Below are 22,083 nucleotides of genomic sequence, written 5' to 3' on the forward strand. Positions count from 1 at the left end.
GGAGACGCAGATGAGAAAAAGATGAAAATTGATATTCCAGGACAATATCATTATCACTTTATTTACCAGTTACAACATTGCTACATTTTATATATTGTGCTTCCCTAAAACAGACTAAAATAGAAAGCATTATAGGTGTTACAAAAATGTCACAGAATCAGAAAGCCTAAATAAATACTAATCTAAAGAAACGGTGGGACTGTTCAACCAAATCAAAGTAATGGATGTTTAATACTTTCACAATATTTGAATATATTGGAAGACCTTTGTAGGTTTTTTTTTTTTCTTTTCTGATAATGTAAGATTTTTTTAAAATGAAAATTTTCCTCTCTTGTCCTAACTGAATCCATTGAGATATACAAAATAATACAATAAAATAACATAATGATACATAATATTTATAAGTTGGCTCATGGATGAAAGATGAAACATTTATTGTTTTTGATTTTAATTTTAGTTATACTATTTGCATAAAATTTTTAGATCCAGTTTTATGATGCTGGCCATTTTAGTTATTTTCCATCAAACTGGATGAGATGTTTAAACAGCCAACTCATCAGTGTATTTTGCCTATGTGTGTTTTGACCACACACAGCTACATACCAATCAATGGATGCATTAAAGGAATTATGATTCATAATCAATGACTGCTTTTAAAGTAATAACTCATCAGTTGTAAACACTTAGAAAAACCTGCAACATGTCCTTCTCCACTACTGTAACTCCAATAAAATTTGATGATCCTTCCTAACACAAAGCATTCACTCACAAACATGCATTTACTTCACCCATGGCAACAGCTTGGCTAAGATCAATGGTGATGTCAGCACTGATGTACGAGAGTTGGAGAGTGAAGTATGACCTCAACAGAGGGGATGTCCCAGGGGACCCATATCAGCTGCAGCTAGCACTTTCCTTTAGCACTTTCTCACACTCTGTATCCCAGCTAAAAAAACTAAAGCTGCCCCCACTTTAAACCCATGCATGCGATACTTCACAGACAGCACAAATCATGGTGAAGGTCTGACACACACAAGAAAGGACACGCATCTCACATCTGGTGCTGAGAATATTTAGAGCAATGGGAGGCAGATGGCTAAAGTTCATTTAAGAGGACAGCCCTGATTGATTAAATAAACTACTTCAGTTATAAATGAAAAAGTTTTAACACTTGCAATGTAACTTTTAGCATCTGTGCAGAATTTCCTACTAAGATGGAAATGCAGGTTCCTTTTACATTTTATTGTTTCAGATGAACATTTTACAACCCTCCCCACCACACCCTACCTTAATAACAATGAAGAAGATGTTAAAAACTAAAATAATGAGGTCAAAATATGTCAAAGTCTTTCCAGAGGCCTGTAAGTATTTTACTGTTTTCTATCATTTTCTTTTCTTGATGATAAAGAGAAATTCTACTTTTTAGATCATTTTGTACTTTGGATTAAAGTTGCAAAAGAAAAGAAGCAATCAAATCGTAAATGCACTTTGTTACATCAACTAGACTGCTCTGTCATCCATTCTGAAAATAAAACAAAGCATCTTTTAAAAAGCCATATTTTCCCCCAAAATATTTGACACTACTGTTGACTTAAGGAATTTTCAATTTTACTGCATTATTTAGACAAAAAAAAGGCGGGGGGGTTCTTGAGCTGAAATATTCAGTTCTGCAAATCATGAGCTGCTGATGTGACTTCATCACAAATTGATTGCTCACTGTTTTATTCTTCACTGAGGCTGTTTGTGAAGTACCGTTCCTGCTAGTGGAGGTCATTGTGTTCTCTCAACAAAAATTTGCTTACATGTGGTGTAGAGTTTCAGTCGATCATGGTTTTTTTTTTGTGCTGTCAGACACAATAGACAAGCGGGGTCTGTGTATTTCTCGTCTTTTCCTTTAACTCCCAGCAGCTATTTTTGCCATCTCCTTCAGTCTCTGTCCTCGTCTTTCCAGGGGTTCTTGACTTTAGATGCTGGCTTCACATCAGGAAGCGCGTTTTTTTATGGGATAAAAAACTTTTCCGCTGCTGATAATATGTCTCTGGAATGATGCAGAGTGGGTTGGTCAGCCCCATCAACCAATGTCCTGTTACCATGGTAATGCTGAATTGTTATAGGTGAAACTGGAAATATATCTGACATCTCAAACAACAATCATAATTGAGTTGTTCTAGGACAGTAACCCATTTTTCTAGATCCTAGATGTGTGTATGTGTTTGGGGGAAAAAGTGCATTCATTCACATCCAATAACACAGTTTTAAATCTCTTGATATGCATGATGTTTTAAATTGCGATAATAATCAGTCCTCAACTCATCCTCTCTGGAATAGATTTCCCATTGGTAGGCAGGTGCTGCTAAAGATCAAGCCTGGAAAGAACACCAGCCAAAGAACAGGTGGTAAAGGGAATTCTGATAATTGTGAAAATTTTGGTTGCTGACCAACCAAAATGAGAGGCATGTATTTTCTCTTACCTGAGGTGATTTCTCTTTCTTTGACTCCTGGTTTCATTTTTAGCTTTAGAAAATCCAGAAAATCTCTGAAGGGATCAGAAGGGAACATTTTGTACACTAATTTATGACAGAGGGGCCATCAGGAGACAAAAATTTAAATGGTCTCAGCTTAACTTGACCTGGCCAAATCTGACTGTATTATTTGTGCTCTGCCCCAGGGGGAGCTCTTACTTCAGCTGTGGAGTTTAAAACTTTTTCTCCTTCCTCTTCTGGACCTAAAGCCCTAAAGTATCCTCATTTAACCTCTTTTTCTTTGTTATAAACTCCCTAAAAAGTTTATTTTTTAAGAGATGTTCAATTTGAAGTTTGTCCTATTTTCTTTAGTTGCACAATGGAAAATTCAAAGACTTAATTCACATGCAAAGAAAAGCCATTTTTTCCACCTTTTTCTATGCCATGACATCATAGGCTAAAGTGAGACCACAGCTGTAAACATGTTTCCACCACATGTGCTTGGCTTTCTAACACCAGACATTTGCCTGTATAAACACAGAAGATCAGATGTCTCACAAAGGATGTGTTGGCTAAATGTTAAACCCAATGCAAACCTGGCTGGGCTTCTCCCAGCTCCACCTAAATTTCAGTGCCACACCTTAAAATTTTAATTCTGGACTTTGGTTGATGCTGTGTGTAAGCATTTGAGTTATTTTTTTTAATTTCCTTTAAAGAAATAACTGAAAATTTGGGAACAAGATTATGTTGAAGCATTACAAACAGGTAAAATCCCACTGCTGTGCCCCCTTGGTGTCCTCACAAAAAGGTTTAAGCAGCTTGCATTTGCTTAAATACCTCTACAAAAATCACCAGGTGCAACTTCAGATCATTTGATAGGTTTATCTTTTATGACTTTGATGGTATCTGAAGCTCAAACAGAAGAAGGAACGCTACATTTCATAAAGGGGCTTTGATTGTGCTCTTTTTTTTATCTCATCATGTTTTGAAGAATATTGCTGAGAATACCAGACTTCACATAATTACACAGTTTAATCAGTCTCCAAAAATATTAAAGATAATGAAATCTAGAGTTGATTCAAGTTTAGCCTTGTTTCTGACTGTTTGATGTTTTCATATCCAGATTTAAATTTAGTGCCCACAATTAAATTAAGTATACTGTTTATTTATTTATTTTATTTCAGCATTATTACGACATTAAAGATAACTGTGGCAGGCAGAGGGAAGTAGAAACCACATTAATCTCTGCAAAAATCTACTTTTGCTCCACAGGATATGGATCTCTTATTTATTTATTTTTTATAGGCAGCGTGGGCTCAACATCAAGCCCTGCAGCTCCAAACTGTCTGTGCCAACACCAGCCCCCTGTGATTGTAAATGCGTGTGTGTGTGCGCGCATGCGTTGGCGTGTGTGTTTGTGTGTGTGTGGTTAGATGTACTTCAGGGACACTCTTTCTGATGCCTTCTTTCCTGAATTTCTTTCTTGTTTAAGCATGTTTTCCACCCTACTAGATCAGTATATCTGTTTTATTTTCCTTGTTTTAGGAAACACATTTTTCTTGTGTTAAAAAGAAGACGATTCCCTTATGTGCAGATGTCTTAGATTGTAAGGTAACTATTTAAAGTTAAGCTATCTTAATCATATTTTCATCTTTTTTGATGCATGTATTTTCAGCATCCATCATTCAAGTACAAAGATAAAAAAAACCTACCTAGATTTAGATGAATGGCACCAAATCCAACCCTTAAAAAATACATTTAGGGGGACTTGTTGACCCCAAGTTGCCACTGTTCACTTCTCCATCAGTAAACCTTTTAAACTTGCATATAGTATTTTGTGAATATGGACAAGTCTAAGCGAGCAGATAATGACATGTCCCCTGGCTTTCATGACATATAAACCTCACAGAAACGGTACATTTGAATTCCCAATTTGTTTTACAATAAGCAATAAAGGTGAAAATCAATGTGACACCAGTGAATTTGCAAACATCAGATTTCCCCTCCTCCCACTAAATTAACTGCAGATAAACTAATGGATGAAGAAAAAGAGTGTAATAAAATCTAGTGCAGTTAAAGATTAATTTATTTTAAATCTTTTTGACACAACTTTACCAATAATTGCAGGCGACCGAGTAAAAGCATCTAATAAGAAGGGTTGGAAGTTGTGTTAAGCTGAGACTGAACCATTTGCAGACCAGTGCTCCTTCACCCAACAATAATTCATTGTTGGTGAGCCTATTAACCTTTAAACAGACTATAGTCCTGCTTAGCTGTCTTAGCTCCAGGGAAGCTTTGCTCTCCCAGAAAGGTGATGGGCTGGTGGACCATTCTGTTTACTCGTGGACTGACTGACTAACTGGAAGATCACAATTGAAACCTACTAATGATCACTGACCTCTGTACAGTATTTGTTTTGTTTAATATAGTTTGTTGTTGTGTGTTAGTATTTAATGGAAATCTGTGGGGACATAAATACCACAAAGCAACAGAGCGAGTGTAAGCTGGTGTAATGAGGAGATGTGTGTTAATTAGCTCCCAGAAAGTGTCTGGAGGAGAGATTTCAGACAGTGACTCCCCACCAGCCCATAATGAGCTCTGGTCAGACTGAAGCAACCCTCACCACAGTTTCTGTCAGGAGTTGGGCAATTGCCATAGTAACCTTTAAGTCGGTTTTTGCCTCAGAGGTTTAGATGCAACCTTTCCATCCAAGATGCAAAGTGTAGTTCCAGTTTTTCAGACAAATTAAAAATGTTACTTCTGTGTCGTTATTAGATTTTTTTTTTTTAACATAAAAATCTATGCAATGGTTTGCTTTATGATTGTGTAGTTGGGTTATGGGTCAACAGCTATCCAGCTGGAAAGACAGAAATTGTGCATAGGCTCAAATGTATACAAACAGCTGAAGAATGTGGTAAAGATGCTGACTTGGGGCACAACTATTTATGTGAAAACGCTTCCTGAAAGAAAAGATTTTCTGTTAAAAAATGGTAACTTCTGATACCTTAATGTTATTCTGAAGTCATAAATCTTGCACCAACGTGATGTGTACATTTAAAATGTAATTTTCACTACAGTCTATATAAAATGATTGAGTATATACCCATAGCATAATGATCGATTTCACAGGCACACACATTTTTACTGACTACACTTACTTTTGTGCCCACACTGAACTCATCTAAATTGGGTAATAACTGCTGTGACAACTGTTGTAAATATTTCAGCAGGGAATCTGAAAATGTGATTTATTTTATTTAAATAAAAAGAAGTCTCATACTAAAGAAATATTATGGTGTATTAATGGACCAAAATGGTATTTGAAGCAGGAATCAAAGAGTCTGGAAAAAATTATGTGATAAAAACATCCGATTTGAAGAAACTTGGTCCCATATAATTTTTGGATGCTTAAAATGTATAGGATAACTGTACAACCTTATATTTTACTTATATCATTAACAGCACAATTAGAGTTTTGGGATGCATGATTATGGGGATAAGATTATTTTTTTTTTGTACAGCATTTATTGTACCAAAGATATTTACTGTCATGTGCAAGTGACTGAATCCAGTTTATGCAACAGATTGTGTTTCGTGGGTTGTGTGTGAGATATATGGTGGTTATGTGGATTCTGACAGTAATTATAGAAGTCTGTACCACAGCAGCTTGGGGCTGGCTCGGTAACAAGTCATTATAACATCTGATACATAACCAAATGTCAGCTGTGTCTGCAGCATTTGCTGCTAGCAGCAGGATATAAATCAACAGAAATGCGGGCTTTGTTTGCTTTTGGTGCATAACTCTTTTTTTTTTTGCATTATTATTTTTTTATGGAAAGATGTTTCATATAAGTTTACTTATCTTCAGATGTTATTTGCAATGTGCCTGCATCTATTTACTTAATTGTGTTCAGTATTCCAGCATCAGTTTCAGTGTGTGACAGGAAAAACTGTCCATCACAAAGATTTCAGTAATTAGCCTGTCTTTTAAGGCTGCATTGAAAATTTGTAATAAGAAGGTCTCTGTACTTTTCAGAGTTCATTATGTTTATGCCTATACTTGTTGCCTTTCTTTCAAAGCGTGGCAACAAGTATTGGTTGAACACTAACCAATATCATTGACTAAAACTTTGTTTTGGTCCTGTAAAGCAGCAGCCACTAGGCCTACTTACCTGGGAAAACAAAGCAGACACAGGTCCATTAATACTTCACCAACCCCTGCTGGCTGCTGCCTTTTTAGATTTGGAATCATGGTGCAAATGTAAAGTAATATTGCTCTATATGTGAACTAAATAGTCAATTTATGCCAATGTTCCTGTGTGTTTTGGTTTTGGAAACCTCAGTAGAGAACTTTAAACCTGAGCTTTGGGTGAAACTGCAGGGGATAATTATGCGGTGTGTTCACAGCACACATGGTCATTAATAACATTTAGGCCAAGCCTATCTTTGCAGCTTCTAGCTTAGAGGCTAACATATGGCAGACGGGCTGACTGTGCATAACTGTGCATAACAGGATGTGAAGTTAAGTTTAATACATGCTCCTGCCTGGACGAGCAGGGCTTTTGTTTTGTGGATTGTAAGTATATCTGACAACAGCAGGGGGAACCACACCATCCTGTTATACCAACTCAGACTCGGTTAGTCATGTGAACGGAGACATGTGGATCAAGATAATTTAGAACTCTGATAAGCTTTAGAGAATAGGTCTATGATAAAACAGTTCTACTTTAATTTACATTAAAGATGCATTTAGTAAATTTATCTATTTGTCACTAATTCTATCTTTATACCATTTCAAGGTATTTAGATATTGACTATTCTGCCTTGGTAAAAAGGTATGAAAATTGTTTAAAAAAAACAAAAACAAAAGCTTTTTCATAAATTCAGTGTATGGAGTGATTGTTGCCTTTTTGAACGCACACGCATCCACGCAGCATCCCACGCCCACACACACACACACACATATATACTGTATGCATATATATATATATATATATATTGCTGAAGTTTTAGCTCAGTCTTCCCACCTGTTGCTGTGCACTGTCACTCTACTGGGTAAAAAAACACTACTACATTTCTCTTTTGCTTACAAGAAAAAAACATTATTTTTTGGAAATGTTTCTGTTTGTGACAAACCCATGCTGTGGACAGCAAAGGACCTTGTCTGTTAATTTTATTAGGATGACTGGGATTATGGAACTGCAAAGATATGTTTTTGACTTTTTTTAAAAATCATAACCAATTTACTGTGAGGATCCCTAGTCGTGTCCATAAAAGTATTGAGACTCTGAAACTCTTATATTTTTCACACAGTGAAACTGGATCACAACAGTACCTATCATCCAGAACACTACCCAAGATGAGACATTGGACATTAGCTCAGAGCCTGGCAGTGTCACTTTAACAGCCACACAGCTGCAAGCAGAGTCTTATGATCTCGGACTAGAGGAAGGGCAGCACATTAGCTTTATCTACACTTGTACAGACACGCAAACAAATGGCAAAATCAATTTCTTCTTTATGGGCAAATACATCTGCAAGTATGAAACTTGTCATAGCTTTTTTATTTCATGGTTACCAAACATTTGGCCTTTCACACAGTGCTGATCACTCATTACATTAGAATATCACTTGGTTCCAAATAAACATGCGGTTCATTCAGTTTTGCGTGTACCAAAAAAATTGAAAAAAAAAAGATTCTCAGCTCATAAGCTCACACAGTATTATAATGTAAGAACTTAATGCATGGTTGTGGAAACATGCACTGCACTGAGAAATTGAAGATCTGGGGTTTAGATGAGATGTGTATTGCTTTAGCATTAGCACTCAGATTTTTTTCACAGATTCAGAAAATGGATATGGACTTGTAAATACTATGAACTTATTTTGGTATGTTACACATGAAATTTTGCAGTAGAATGTATTGGTAACAAAATTAATAAGAAACTGATTTAGATAAGTGAACAGAAGACAAATTCCTTTGAAAATGTTTTGTCTGTAACAACGGTATCAGCAGGGCCTCTTGTGAAACAGTGAGAACCTTGAGAACTACCGATGTCCCTTTGGATGTATGTGTCACATTAAAAAAGATGAAGATGTCAAGATTTGATGTATGAAAGTAATAACCCCACTTCCTAATGGGTTTCAATGACATGGCAAACAAGCTCAGAGCTGTTTGTGAAGTGTTGGTTGTTTTCCTCTCACAGCAGGTCATCACACGCACCTCATACCCCAGACAGATCTTCATATCTTCTTCTACCTCCTATCTGTTTACTGTTGTGTTGAAATCACTATGTGTCTTTGTCTTACACTTCTCACTTGCCATTGTTTCTTTCACCTTTGTTGCCTGGAGCTAATTCCACTGTTTAAATCTAAAGTTGAGATTTCTGTAGGTTTCAAAAGACTCTAGTGTTACGCTTGACCACCCTATGAAAACCGAAACCTAGAACACACACAGACTATGAGACATTGGGGGTCCCCTAAACCTTTGTTTTACACCATAGTGTTGATTTAATTTAATATACTGCTTAACTGAGTATGTGCATGTATGCTGGGGAGGTTGAGGCAAGGAAACAGTAATTAGTTTTCATGCTAATTGGACTTGGTTGATAACTCCCACACAAACTCGACAGTGTGGAAAGCACAGTGGGGCAGCCTGGCCTGCTCATTTCACACACCCATGTGTTTTATTTGCATGGCAGAATACACAAAAGTATGTGCAAAAATAAAGAACCACCAATGTGTGAATTAAACAGCATTAAAAGCAGTTTGAATGGCCAGGGTCTGTTAGACCTTTGCAGTTGAATTAATGATGTAAATTTTTTGATCCAAGATCAGAGTCTATGCTCAAAGAAAGCCGTTTAAGTGACCACATTCAGTTGGATGTGCATATATAACATGTTTGAGAAAAGATTTGGTAATCAGTGCTGTAGTTGAAATTAATTCATTTTTTCTTGGAACCTTGTAAACAGAGAAGGATGCAGGCTACAACACAGTTCCTAGACTCTTTTTTTTTATCACTATCAAACTGCTGAGTATGTAATTTGTGTCGATGTAGTGTGGTTCTGGATAGCACTCCTTAAATGCATGGGTGGTGTCCTTGATGTCAGCCTGCTACACTGTAAATCTCTCTGCTGATATGCTCTTGACTCCCTCAGGAGATATTTTTGAACTCAGAGGTCACTGACCTTCAGCCAGGGTCACTTTCACTCTCGGGGGAGGTCCTGTTTTGCTTTAATGATACCTGCATTCTTTTTCTATCTCTATCTTTATCTTGACTTCTTTTTTTCATTTTTTTTGGTTAGGATCCAGTTTTATTGAGTGCCTAATGCCTCAAAGACTGATTCTCATTCATACTGATGTTTATGTAGACATGATTCTTGGTTGCTACTTTTCTTCTCTCTCCAACTTACAATTGCTGTGTGATAATAGCCACTGCTGAACTTTCTATGTCTCTTCAAGACTATTTAGCCTGAAGGAATATTTGAGTGGTAAATTAAAGAACTCAAGTGGGAGATTAGTTGATTCATTGTAGCTTCAAGGTCTCTGCAAGGTCTCATTTTTCTCTGTGTGATATCTACAAGACAGATACTACTCTTCCCTACTTATGTCTTCATGAATGTATTACAAGATTGACACTTTTGGGCCATCTTAAAGTACTCTTTAACCCCTGTCTGGTTTAGTGAGAGTGAAATTGCTCCCTGACTGTTACTAATTTCAAAATTTTGCTTTTTCCTACTTTTAATTTTACTTCAGAAAGTCGTTGTTAGCATATTAGCAGTTTGGTTAGTATAGCATGCATTACCAAAACTACAATGTCTGTGTATTTTCTCCAGAGCATTCAAACTCTTACTTACCTGAGATTTTCAACAAGTTTCCAACATTTTGGTATCCAATATTTTTCATCACAAACAGAGACTGAACTCTTAAAGCATTTCAAAAGACCAACGTTGCTCTATGTTATCTCCTACAGCTCTCACAATAGCCAAAGTGAATCTCATACACATCAAATTGGCCTATATTCAAAAATTATAGTAAACAGAAATGCCTGTCCAAAATAACCAGCGAGACTGCACACTAGATCATATGCTGGAAGTTAGTTGAAATTGCAGAACACAACTTCAGTTTGGTCTAAATTGCAGCCCTCAGGAAACTGAGAGGAACATGCTGCTACAGGTGCCTGAAAAAGGATGGTTCAGCATGTTTTAGCAGGTGTATCCGTATTTGAAACCACATTGTAAAAATAGTGTGCAAAAAACCCTACATTGTGTTACCAGTGATAATCTGACCTTGTTCACACAGGGAATGAAAATGGTGTTGCAGATCAGTCATAAGTTTTACCACTTGATGATCTCACAGCTTTTATCCCTTCAGCTTTTGTGCCAATTACCCATTTATGTTTTACAGCTTTACATAGGGGATTGCTGAGAACCATTGTGTTACACATACTTTACCATGCAAAAGTGGAAATGGTGGAAAGAAGACTGTAATATCTCATATAATAGCCATTGTTTATGTTCTTACCCAAGTCCTGCTTAATTTCAAATAAATACACAAAGAATGAAGATGAAGCTTCAAATACGAAGATTTCAGCGTGTAATCACTTTTCTGTTAGCATCTGCTGAAATAAGCAGAGTTACCGCTGTGTTTTTTTTGTCTGACATTGCAGCAACATGAGTTGTATTTGTGGAAAGTAGGAAAAGATGGTTGTATACATACATACTATATCATTAGCAGAATAAACAGCCTTCCTTTTCTTTTTCAATAATAGTTTGACCCTTCAGTTTGTGGACCTCAAGGTAGAGTTCACCCGATCTGGCATTGGGTAAACATTTTTCAAACCATATTTGTGCAGAGGAGAAAGTGTTTCAAGCACTACGTTCATCAGTTTTAAAGATGCAAACATGGTCATTACTCTTAAGAGCAACACTGTTGGACAGCTCAAACTTTAATAATAGTATGGTCATGTTGTTCGTTACAATACAAGCCTTACCAGCCTTTGCTTTTGCACTACCAATATTACAGATTAGAGGTTAGCAGTACAGACCTCCCACACTGTCAAATCACCACCCAACAAAGCAGGTCTTATGAAGGGGAGAGTGTTTCTGTGTGTTTAGACTATAAGCAGGACACTGGTGAGCAGCTTCTACTCATCCAAGACCTCTAAAAGCCCTTCCTCACCTACATAAACTTTGAAACTTGATATTGTGTGCAAAGGAATGTTTAGTGCCAACAAAGAAGGAGTATGGATACAGAAATCTTCAGTTAATAACATGCAACCTCTATATTGTCACCTTCCTAAAATAATGGCCTAAGTCATTTTTTTTTTACCAAAAGATTATGTAGGCAAAAAAAATATATACTTCTGACAAAAAGTTACTAATTATTTTAGGAAGTTTACCAGATTAGTGTATTAGACAAAAGTAGACTTAACTTTTTCTCTAGTGTGAAACTGCTGTTTTCCTGTGTTAGATCAATGTGCTTGATGGTTTTTTTAATAACAAGCACTTAAATGCCGATGGACTTTCTTTAAAGAGAAGAAAGATTACTTCAGCTCTGCATTTTTTGCATTTCTTCTGAGGTCTGAGTTCTACGGTAGATTAGGCAAATTAAATCCGTTGTCGTGTGAATAGTCCTCCTTGCTTGAGGGTTGGGGAACCTATGCCCTATCATAACACTCTCTTTAGCATTTTTGCTAGGAGTGTTCATGTTACACCTTTCTTTCTTTTTGGTATGGGTGTTTTTATTTAATGCTAAGAAGATAATCAGGGATTAACATGTTATGCCTTAGCATCACTGATTTCTTACCATGTTCAAGGCTTTTTGTCCGTGTTTGTGTTTCAGTTTTCTCAATTGTTACAATGTTCAACATGTGCAAAGCTGATTAAAACTAACTTTGATAGCTGAGTTTGCACATTGTGACTCCAGGTTTCTGAGCATTTATGTAAATTAAATGTGAGATGACTAAGGCAGAAATGAAATGCTGGGAACGCCCAGCCTTCAAGAAGTGTTTATTGCTGCATGTTCAAAAAATCTCCACCCTAATGTTAACTAAAAAACTTGATATTCACTATTCGTAAGCTCAACAGAACATTACCGTTGAACACTAAGTGTTCAACGGTAATGTTCTAAGGTTCAATGCGTCATCCACTCTGCTTCATGGTTCCACCTACATCTACTACATGGTATCCATTTCAAACCAGTTCAAATGCACAAGAATATCTTATCTAGCAGAGCTAAACATGTCCATGAAACACATTTCTAACCAGAATAGCACAGAATGCCTTCCATTTACTGAACTGCACCTGAAACTCTAGATTTCTGGTTTTATATTAGGTTCAACATTTACCCAAGGATACTCAGAAAACATGTACTCATGGGACTGATATGTGTAAGGAATGAGCTGGAAAAAATGTGAACCAGATGACATTTTTCAAGGGTTGCATAAGAAAACTATATGAAACTATGTGGAACTGAAGTCAAATTTCTTGTTTATTTGCACAAACTCTGGAAAGAAAACTTGTTTGGTTAGCCTTTGTAGGATTGATACAATTCAACTTTGGGTAAAATATTTAACCCACATGGATCCCAGAGGTGTAGCACATACCAAGCAAATTTTCCTAAAACCAATTTGAGAACAACCCAAGACCTTCATTTGTGTGTCATTGGTTTGCTGGTATTGGTGGTATGTATTCAAATCAAATGGGTCCCATACAAGAAGCCCATTTTGTGACAAGTCACAAATAGTGCTCTTACAAACTGAGCAAACTACATATAGTTAGCATGCACCTCTGTTGGGATTCATTTGTAGGGAAAACAAAAGTATAAGAGGTAAAACGAGGTGCAAAGTATCAACAGGAGGTAAGGTTTAGGTTAACTGTAACGCATTCATAAGTTATTAATATAAAATCAGCTTTCTATATCCAAACTTCTTCTAGTAAGATGTTAATATTATGAACAAGTTAGTATGAATGTGAGTAATCACTTACCAATTGCAATACAAGCCAATAACGATGCTTTTCATATGCACATAGCTAAACTGTATGTCATGCAGCCATACATGATGTAAAAATTAATTGTACAGTACTGCAATGAATGGTACTTCAGCCACACCTCACTGTACTATTGAACTTACTATATAGCTACATAGTAGAGAGTAAACCTAACATTACACACATGTTTAGACTCCCAGTGAAACTGAAGCTTTGGAGGATTATTGTGTAACTGATCGCCTTTTGCACAGTTGCAGAAAGGAATGTGGGGTGAACAGTTTTGGGTTTTTTTGTACCTTTTCTATCCTTTTTCATGTGATACTTTTAATTTTAATTATTTGGCTGCATGTGGTGTCTGAGCTAATAAACAGCAGATAATGCAACATTTTTGGGTGGAAAAGTGGAGCTGAATCAGGATGAGGGAAATACTTTGCTCTCTACCTCTTCATCTCTGGTTGTGTCACACGACCTGACAGCTGGGCCTGCTCTGAGAAAATGAGCTATGAGAAAATGCACTCTTTACAACAACAGGGAGAGCCAGAGACAGCTTCAGGACTTCTTCATTATCAAGGAGACGCCTGCAGGCAGGGCTTAACAAATGGCTGATCAGACAGGAAAGCTGTGCAATTTCATGCTTGTACATTAAGTGTTCGTCTCTGTGCGACTCGTATTCAAATCTGTGGTTCAAAAAGCATAGCTGTCACACAACACAGCAACTGTTTTATAATGTGTGTGTAGATTCTTAGTAACTAAGATGAAGTCATTACAGAGGCGTTTTGGTAAAAGTTTGTTTGCAACATTTAAAGCATTTCCCAGATTTGTGATAGCTTACAGAAGCTGGACATACAGAAAAAAAAGCAACTTTTTCCTATGATGCTTTTATTGTTTTCCAAACAATCATGTGGCTTTGTTCACAATCCCTATTCAAAGTGGGATGGAGAGCTTTTCAGAATATGTGGAAAAAATTCTTGGGTTCTTTGGCAGACATCTCTTATTTGTGTCTTTATGGGTCACCACAAAATACAGGGCCAGGTTGTAAACCATTAAATATCACACCAGCCTTAAGAGAATTTCGGGAGTTTTATTTAGCTTTTGCTAGATACAATATAGCAGTGAAATAAAAATAAATCATACAAGATTTTGGACTACTGAGCAGCACTGTCTGTTCTTTCTTTAGCTCAGGCAAGAAGTTTATATAAAATATAAACTTCAGTAGAACATGACATCATTTTTCTTGTTAATGACTTAAGACATTCTCTGAGACACTATCCTATTTGAAGAGATGGACTTTTGTGCTTTCAGAGATTATTTCATAGATATTGTCCAAAGGAAAAAAAAAAGAAATGCACAGTTTGGATTTGGAAACACTTTTCATCAGATATATTCATATTTTGAATGGTCCAATTGTAAAAATAAATAAATTCATTAAAAGTTGTATTATTTATTAATACAACTTAATAAATAAAATCAGCAACTCAGCTTCTGCTCTCTTAGTTATAGGCGGCTATGCCACTCTAGCCCCTCTTTTGCTTGGACTGGTTCATAGAAGGAAATATACACAATAAAAATCTGAATAAAAAAATTAAAAGTATGCCTAAAATTGTGTTCAGCGTGAACAAAAACTTTATTTGGCCACCTTGACTAAAACGGATCAGAGGCTATGTGCCAGTAAACCATATTTATTTTATTATTATAACTATAGCCTACATAATGAGTTGTTAGCGGTGTTACAAAAGTGTTTTTCCTTCTTCCTCCTGTTGGGAGGAGTGTGAAGAGGGGAGAGAGGGAGGGAGACGCAGCGGGTGAAGTGAGGGGGGAGGCGCACTGTTTGGAACTGTTTCTCTGAGAAGCGGCGGATCTCTTACTCCAACTTTTTTTTAATGGAAATGCCTGTTGCGTTACTTTAAGGATTTCACAAACTTTTTAACAAACTTTTAGCCAAACCATTCTGATCTCTTCTCCCCCGTCGGCTTTAGGAGAGGAGGGGTTGTTTAGTTCCCAGACACGGATCCGCGCTGTTGGGTTTTCAGCCGAAGTTGGATCAGCGCAGATTCGTGATCTTTCATTATTAATCTGAAATAATATACTTTTTTTTCCATCGTGGAGAATTTGCCAGCATGTCAAGAAGCAATTTATTCACCAAACCTCGAACTGTTCCAAGCAATTTTGGAACACTTTACTGGTGCGTCAAGGGCAACTTGTTGTGAAAAAAAAAAAAAAAAAACGCAAACAAACAAAAACAAAACAGCCTTGGCATCAATCTCTCGTGTTGCTTCGGATCTCATCTCCCCGCCTGTTGGTTTAGTGTCTGGATTTACACCTTACTGAGTGCGGACACTTTCCCCCTCTAACATGGAGGGCGATCAGGGGCTCGATGCGTTCTCCGAGGAGCCCCAGACAGACACCGCCGCAGCGTCTGATAGTTTCTCCCAACTGTGGACGGACGTCATGGGGATGCTGGTGAGTTTTTAAAGTGGGGGTAATTGGGGTTGACAGGATCACGTACTGACATCAGACTGACTTTTCACCCCGTTATCCTCGAAGGTGGCGCACTGATTTGCGCGTCTGCTTATTGTGTTGCGGCGCATGCAAATCAACCATCAGACAAACACGTCCTTACAGGCCCCTGTTTCAAACTCAAGGACCAGCACTCTACTGTTAGTATTGTGTCCAGGCGGTTCGTTTTGTTGCGTCAAGACTGGCTTGGCAGGTTTGGTGTACTTTTTGTTGTAGTGTGGATGTTATCTCTATTGTAGTTAGAAGTTGTGTTTTTTCTATCTTCTTTATATCTGGGAATATTTTGTTGTTACTGCACCACAGATTTAGGGTTTTCTTAGAGTTGGGTGTTCTATAATTACCTGTTCCCAAAATTGAGGATAACAGAGTTGATAACATCAATATAGTGGCTGTCAGTGTACGACTTCTTTATTAACATAAAAAAATGCCTGTGTACTCCTCCAGTGTTCAAAGTGAGAATTTCCATCCACAGACATTTTGCGACTCAGAAGCTAAAATGTTAAGACATCACTGACATATTTGAATTTTTTTTTTCTATAAAATCTACATTGACTTTAAAGTCAAAACAAATGTAAAAGTAGAAATGCTTATCATCATTACAGATGTTGTCATTACATAAACCTGCTGATTATAAAGTATTTAGTAAGTTTTGTTAGCATATGCAATAATATTAGATTTGATAAACTTGAGGATGAATACCACAATTTGATGATGCATACAAATCAAAACATATCACAATTATAATGTATTAGTTTACTTTCATTTTAATAAAGACTTAAACAAAAATATTGAAGTAACACCTACCTAATTTAGTAATAGTTCTGAATTATTGATCTTTTACACCTTTTTGTCATTCTGCTCCATAGTTTTACTGGGCACTCAGATATTATGTAGATACTCAGCTTTATTAGTTTCCTCATCACAGTGAGTGTTTTCATAATCAAAAAATTCCAAACTGCCAAAGGTGTCTTTTTTTGTTAATTAATGGAGGAAATGTATTGTAGCAACCTTTCAGCCAGCTTACCAGCTGTGCACAGCTTTGTTCATCTGTGATACTTTCTCTGGGATCTCATCTAAAGGTTTTCTGTTCTTTGTGGTTTTTATACCGGACCTTTTGAAACCCTTTGTATATCTTGATGCTGATAATCTGTCCAGCCCTTATATAATCCTCAGTAATGTTAGAACGTCATCATCAATCAGACTGAGCTCCTTTTTTTTCATCCTCATACACAAATCAGATCTTCTGAAGCTCTTCTTGCCGGCACATTTGATCCGATTGATCCTCCGACCAAATGTCCTGCAGTCACTTTCCAGCCTGTGAAAAAGCCTGAGGTGATAATTTGGTTTGGTCTGGCACTGAGGATGTGAATGGAGTGGAAATGCTGAATTGCGTGTGTGCAAAAGGTTGAGGGTGATGGGTGGGTGGTGTGCTGTCCTGCCCTTCTGACACTAGGTGGGAGACCTGGCTCCCAGCCAAGCAATTTCTCTAGATTTATTACTCTCAAGGCAAATGGCTCTCAGCCCGGTGCTCATCTTTGTTGTTTTTCCCTCTACTTGAACTGAAAAACAAAAATTTTCAGAAAGTTTATTTAGTCTTTCAACTGCATCATCATCAAGTCACAGCCATACTTCAACAGTATACAAGTTTGCAACAACTAGACCTGTTTTAGATAATTTAAAGTTAAGTTGTTCTTTCTCATTACTCTACTGCATAATTTTGGGCTTAGATATTTTTTTTTGGTAGAATTCAATAGCTTGAAGTGCAAATGTGCTAAGAAAGCATACATGCATGACGACATATCTGAGCTAAAAATAATAATCAAATGAAAAACGTCCAGAAATAATTTTGCGACGTCAAAGTCCAATGCTCTCAGGGCCATCACAAGTTCATTTTAAATGTAGTCAAATTTGCAGGAGTGAATGTTTATTTAATTATTACTCCAGAGGACACAATACTGTACACTTTTGTTTGTTAACCTGTTCTTTTGATGTTTGAATGGCTCCTCATCATTTTGGCACTTCACCCATTTTATTTATTTTGTCTCCCGGGCTTTACCATGGTACTTGCGGGATTGGATTTCAGTTTATTTTTCTTGGTAAAAATGTATAATTAGAAATGATAGTAACATTTTGGGATTTTGCCCCCCTGATCAAGTCAATCAATCAGGTTTATTTGTATGGCACATTGCAGCCAGACAGCAGTTCAAAGTGCTTACTGGTTTTCTTCATTTACGTTCAGCTTTCAGCAATGTATCATTTGCTTCATAGCATTTTGTTGTATTTTCCTGTAGAAAGGGCAGTTGATTACATAAAGTTGAAGTCTTAAGTAAATTGACCTTTATTATACACTTTATCTTAAGAACTTGCGCTGACTCCTATCTTTAAGCACATTGTAAGACCCTGAGAACAGTAAATACCATATGCATGGTACAATTAAATACATGTGCTATATATAACCAGCGCTCTATGACTTTCAATAGCTTTTGTTTTTCTTGAGGTCCCGACAAAGAAATGGCCTTTAAATTTAGGTTTATCCAACCCTGCCTGTTGGATTGAAATCATTGTAGCAAGTCTGGTCTTGGCCCTCTGCACATGAAACCTTATCTTTACAGACAGTTATCTAACTTTGTTCAGTAGGCTCACTATTTGGTCTGAACACACAATATATTTAGGAACTTAATACTGGAATGACTGTGCAGACACAACATTAAAGTACCCGTCAGCAAAAACCCTGTAATCCACCCAATGAAATCACTATTTGCATCTTTAAGGGACTTTTTCATCTTGTTTGGACTGTAAATCCAAGAATGTCAGCCTGTGTATGTTTCCGAGGGCCCCCTGTCAGTAATGTGTGTTTAATAAGAATAGCCAAGAGAGGCAGATTTTTTTGTGTTGGTAGGTAGAGTTAATACTCCTCAAACTAATTAAGATTCACAAGCAGATTAGGGCACAGAGGTATGAGCTATAACTTTTAAGTGGTTGAGGCCGACAGTACAGACCTCTCATTGAAACTTATTTTTTAATTCAAATAAGTTAGACTCAGTATGCATCTAAGCCGGGTCTATTTGTGGTGACATCTGTATTCCTGTCTTTCCTTTTAAACACTTTTGGCAAACCAATCTTACATATGGAACATTTATGTGTTTGTTAGATCTGTTTTATTTCTTAGTGAAGCTATAAATACAAAAATTGACTTTCAGTTTACATACTTGGGCAATTGACAGTGGCTTAGTACTCCCCCACTAGATAATTCTCTTGATTTTGCTGGAAAAGCTGTCTCGTGGAAATATTTTACTTGTCTGCAGAGAATTTGTGTCTTCTTGAAAAGTGTTTTGTGGTGTTCAATGCAGTGTGGGAGGAGGAAGTGTGTCCATTTGAAGACTGCTGATTATGTAAGATACATAGTTTCGTCTGTAAATATGGGGCTCTGCTTTTCATGGTCTGAAAGTTTATGATTTTATTATGTTAGTCTAATAAACCCATGATCATATGGTACCTTAAACAAGAAACCATATTGAAAAATGGTCTCTTGTCCAAAATATCCTTAGTTCTGTTATTGTGTCTCCTTTCTAGAAATGTTCCAACATGGGCTCGTTTACAACCTGATCCTTCCTTCCTCATTTTAACTTTACACTGCCATGTCCAGGCTCATTATTTAGGTCAGACAGGGATCTGTTAGGTTTCCTCTTCTGGGATGGCACTGCTCTGTTTAGCTAAAGCGGATATCCTAAGGAAGTTCTTTGAAAGACTGAGCTTTGGCCTATGGCATTATCTTCCTAAACGTTCTTCCACCTTTCGTTCCCAAGACCAATGATGAAGCCCCATGTCAGCAATCATCTGGCTCCTGATTGTTCCCAGTTCCCCAATTGAGCACCGTTAGTCAGACCTTAAAACATGACACATGAACATTTCATTTGTCCTTTTCTATTGTCTAGTGTGCCCAGTCTACTCCTCTCGGCTTCATAATGTTGGTGACACATGAACATCTCATTTATCCTAATCTATTGTCTAGTTTGCCCAGTCTACTCCTCTCGGCTTCATAGTGTTGGTTGGCACATCTCAGCTCTGTGATTCCGGTATTTATATAAGCTTTGATAATGTCTGAAAATGTTTGCAAATATTTTTTGTTTTGTGGCTTTCTGTGTAAGGCAAGTGTTTGCGACTCATTCTAAATTGAGATAATATGTTAATAAAAGCAACTACCAGTCATTATAGTAATAATCAGAGTATGTTTTAAAACCGGCTCTTCCTGTCCTGATGTTGTGCTGTAGGTGAAAACGTTCAATGCCCATGCTGTGACCTTATGGACCATGTCTCTGTTGTAAATTATTCTCATTGTTCTGAAGTTTGAGTTCAAGTTTTCATGAAGCTCCCCCTTGGATAATAGTCAAACCTCGCACCCTACCACTTCCTAGTGTGTAACAGTCTCTAACATGGGAAAAACAATTTAGGTAGAAGGAAATGTTATGTTTGTAGCATTTTTTAATGTTTCTTCAGGGTTGATACATGCATTTCGAATGAAATGCTTTCCAATACAATGTAAAAAAGCAAACAGACAAGCAAACAAAAATAAAAACATGATAAAAATATGAGGTGAGTGTAAATTAACTGTGACATTAGATTATAAGTAAACCTGAGACCTCAGTGCCTTCTGGCAATCTGTGGAAAAGGCTTCAACAGAAATTCAGTATTTCAAATAATCATAGTCTTTTTGGAAATGCTGTCTATTGGATTACGGGAACAGTAAAAATGAAAGTGTTACAGTTGTGAGGAAATGTTATTACCAAACTGAACTAATGTGAAACAAAAAAAAATCACACTTCTATTGGCAGCCAGCACAAAGTCTTTCACACAGTGCCAATTCCAGATTGTTATTCAGCATACTTAAAGAAGCCTCATAGTCAACAAATCTGTTGCATGTAATGTTTCAACAAGATGACTTCGTTTGTGATTTTTTTTTTTTTTCTGTCAATTTTGAAAAACTTAAGTCAGACTGTAGACTAGAATAATGTGTTGGTTTTCGATGTGATTCTGTTAAAATGTGATTGTGTTAAATACACTTTAAAAATGAATAAAACACAAGAGTTAAGATTTCTAAGAACTATTTATCATTCAGTCACACTGGCTGCATTTTCATTGCATATTTAAACATATGAAATGCTGAAATAATTTTAGCTACTTTTATTCATATTTGCTCATAAGGGATCTTAAACTTCAAATGTATTTCTGTGATTGACATACAGTAGATACTAATTATCTGCAGTAATCTGAGGCAATATTTAATGACAGCTGTGAGGTGTGTGTCACATAGTAATTTATAGCAGCAGTATCGCTACTGCGCAACAATCTTCTGTGAGGCTAGTGAGTTGCATGTACTCGTGAAGCACACCTATAGGTGGATCAAACCTCAGCTGTTCAAAGGGAGTTGCGTTTTCATCGAGCTCATAATATGAAGCACCCCCACTTCCCCATTACTGTAAATACAAATGAAATCACACACATTCTTCTATGGGTGTTGCTTTCTGTGGAGCTATTGTTGCCTTTGTTCAAGTCATAATGGGGAGTTTGCCTCCCCTTGCATCCAGGGTGGAGTAGCTGTTGCATCAGCTAAAGCAGCATTACTCATTATTTCAAATATCCATTGGGCTAGGCAGGTTTGTAAGTCTGAATATATTATTTCTTAAACAAATTTAGATTATGCTTGATTATTTTAGAGGTTAGTTGTTTAGCCTGAACTTTTTTTAGACTCTTTTTTTCATCTTACTTTGATGCTCCCAAAAAGTAGAACTCTGTTGTTTTGGAGTTGGTAAAGTTTTAGAAAAGCTTTGATGCCTTTTGTTAAAATAGATTAGCTCCATCTGCGGCTGGTTATTAGCTTGTGGAGCTCTGTAACATGAGCATGCTTTTTGTCATTGTGAGGAATGAAGTAAAAAGCATGTGTCTGCTGTGTCAGGGAGCACTCCCACAGGGATTCTTGATCATCCCAAACCATATGTCTGGACAAAAGACGACTACTCAAATGAGGAGGGTGGAACAATATAGAACCTTGCCAACCCGGGGAAAAAAAAAAGTGTTTATATCAGAAATGTTGTGTTCATCAAATTGTTAAAGAG

The 22,083-nt window shown here is 36.8% G+C and overlaps 1 protein-coding gene across 8 annotated transcripts in view; it reads left to right on the forward strand.

The window, feature by feature from the left end:
• The window catches only part of sash1a (SAM and SH3 domain containing 1a), a 173,750-nt gene that overhangs the window by 105,885 nt on the left and 45,782 nt on the right, over window positions 1–22,083 (forward strand). Inside the window, exon 1 of one of the 8 annotated variants that reach the window (XM_028039743.1) lies at window positions 15,253–15,913. The exons of 6 other annotated variants lie outside the window; for them this stretch is intronic. In XM_028039743.1, the coding sequence (XP_027895544.1) occupies window positions 15,806–15,913 (108 nt within the window). In that variant the 5' untranslated portion in view covers window positions 15,253–15,805. Of the gene's footprint in view, window positions 1–15,252; window positions 15,914–22,083 lie in introns of those variants that run through there. One more of the 8 variants, XM_028039747.1, reaches the window with a different exon arrangement.

Source organism: Xiphophorus couchianus, chromosome 15 (assembly GCF_001444195.1).
Source record: "Xiphophorus couchianus chromosome 15, X_couchianus-1.0, whole genome shotgun sequence".
NCBI lineage: Eukaryota > Metazoa > Chordata > Actinopteri > Cyprinodontiformes > Poeciliidae > Xiphophorus > Xiphophorus couchianus.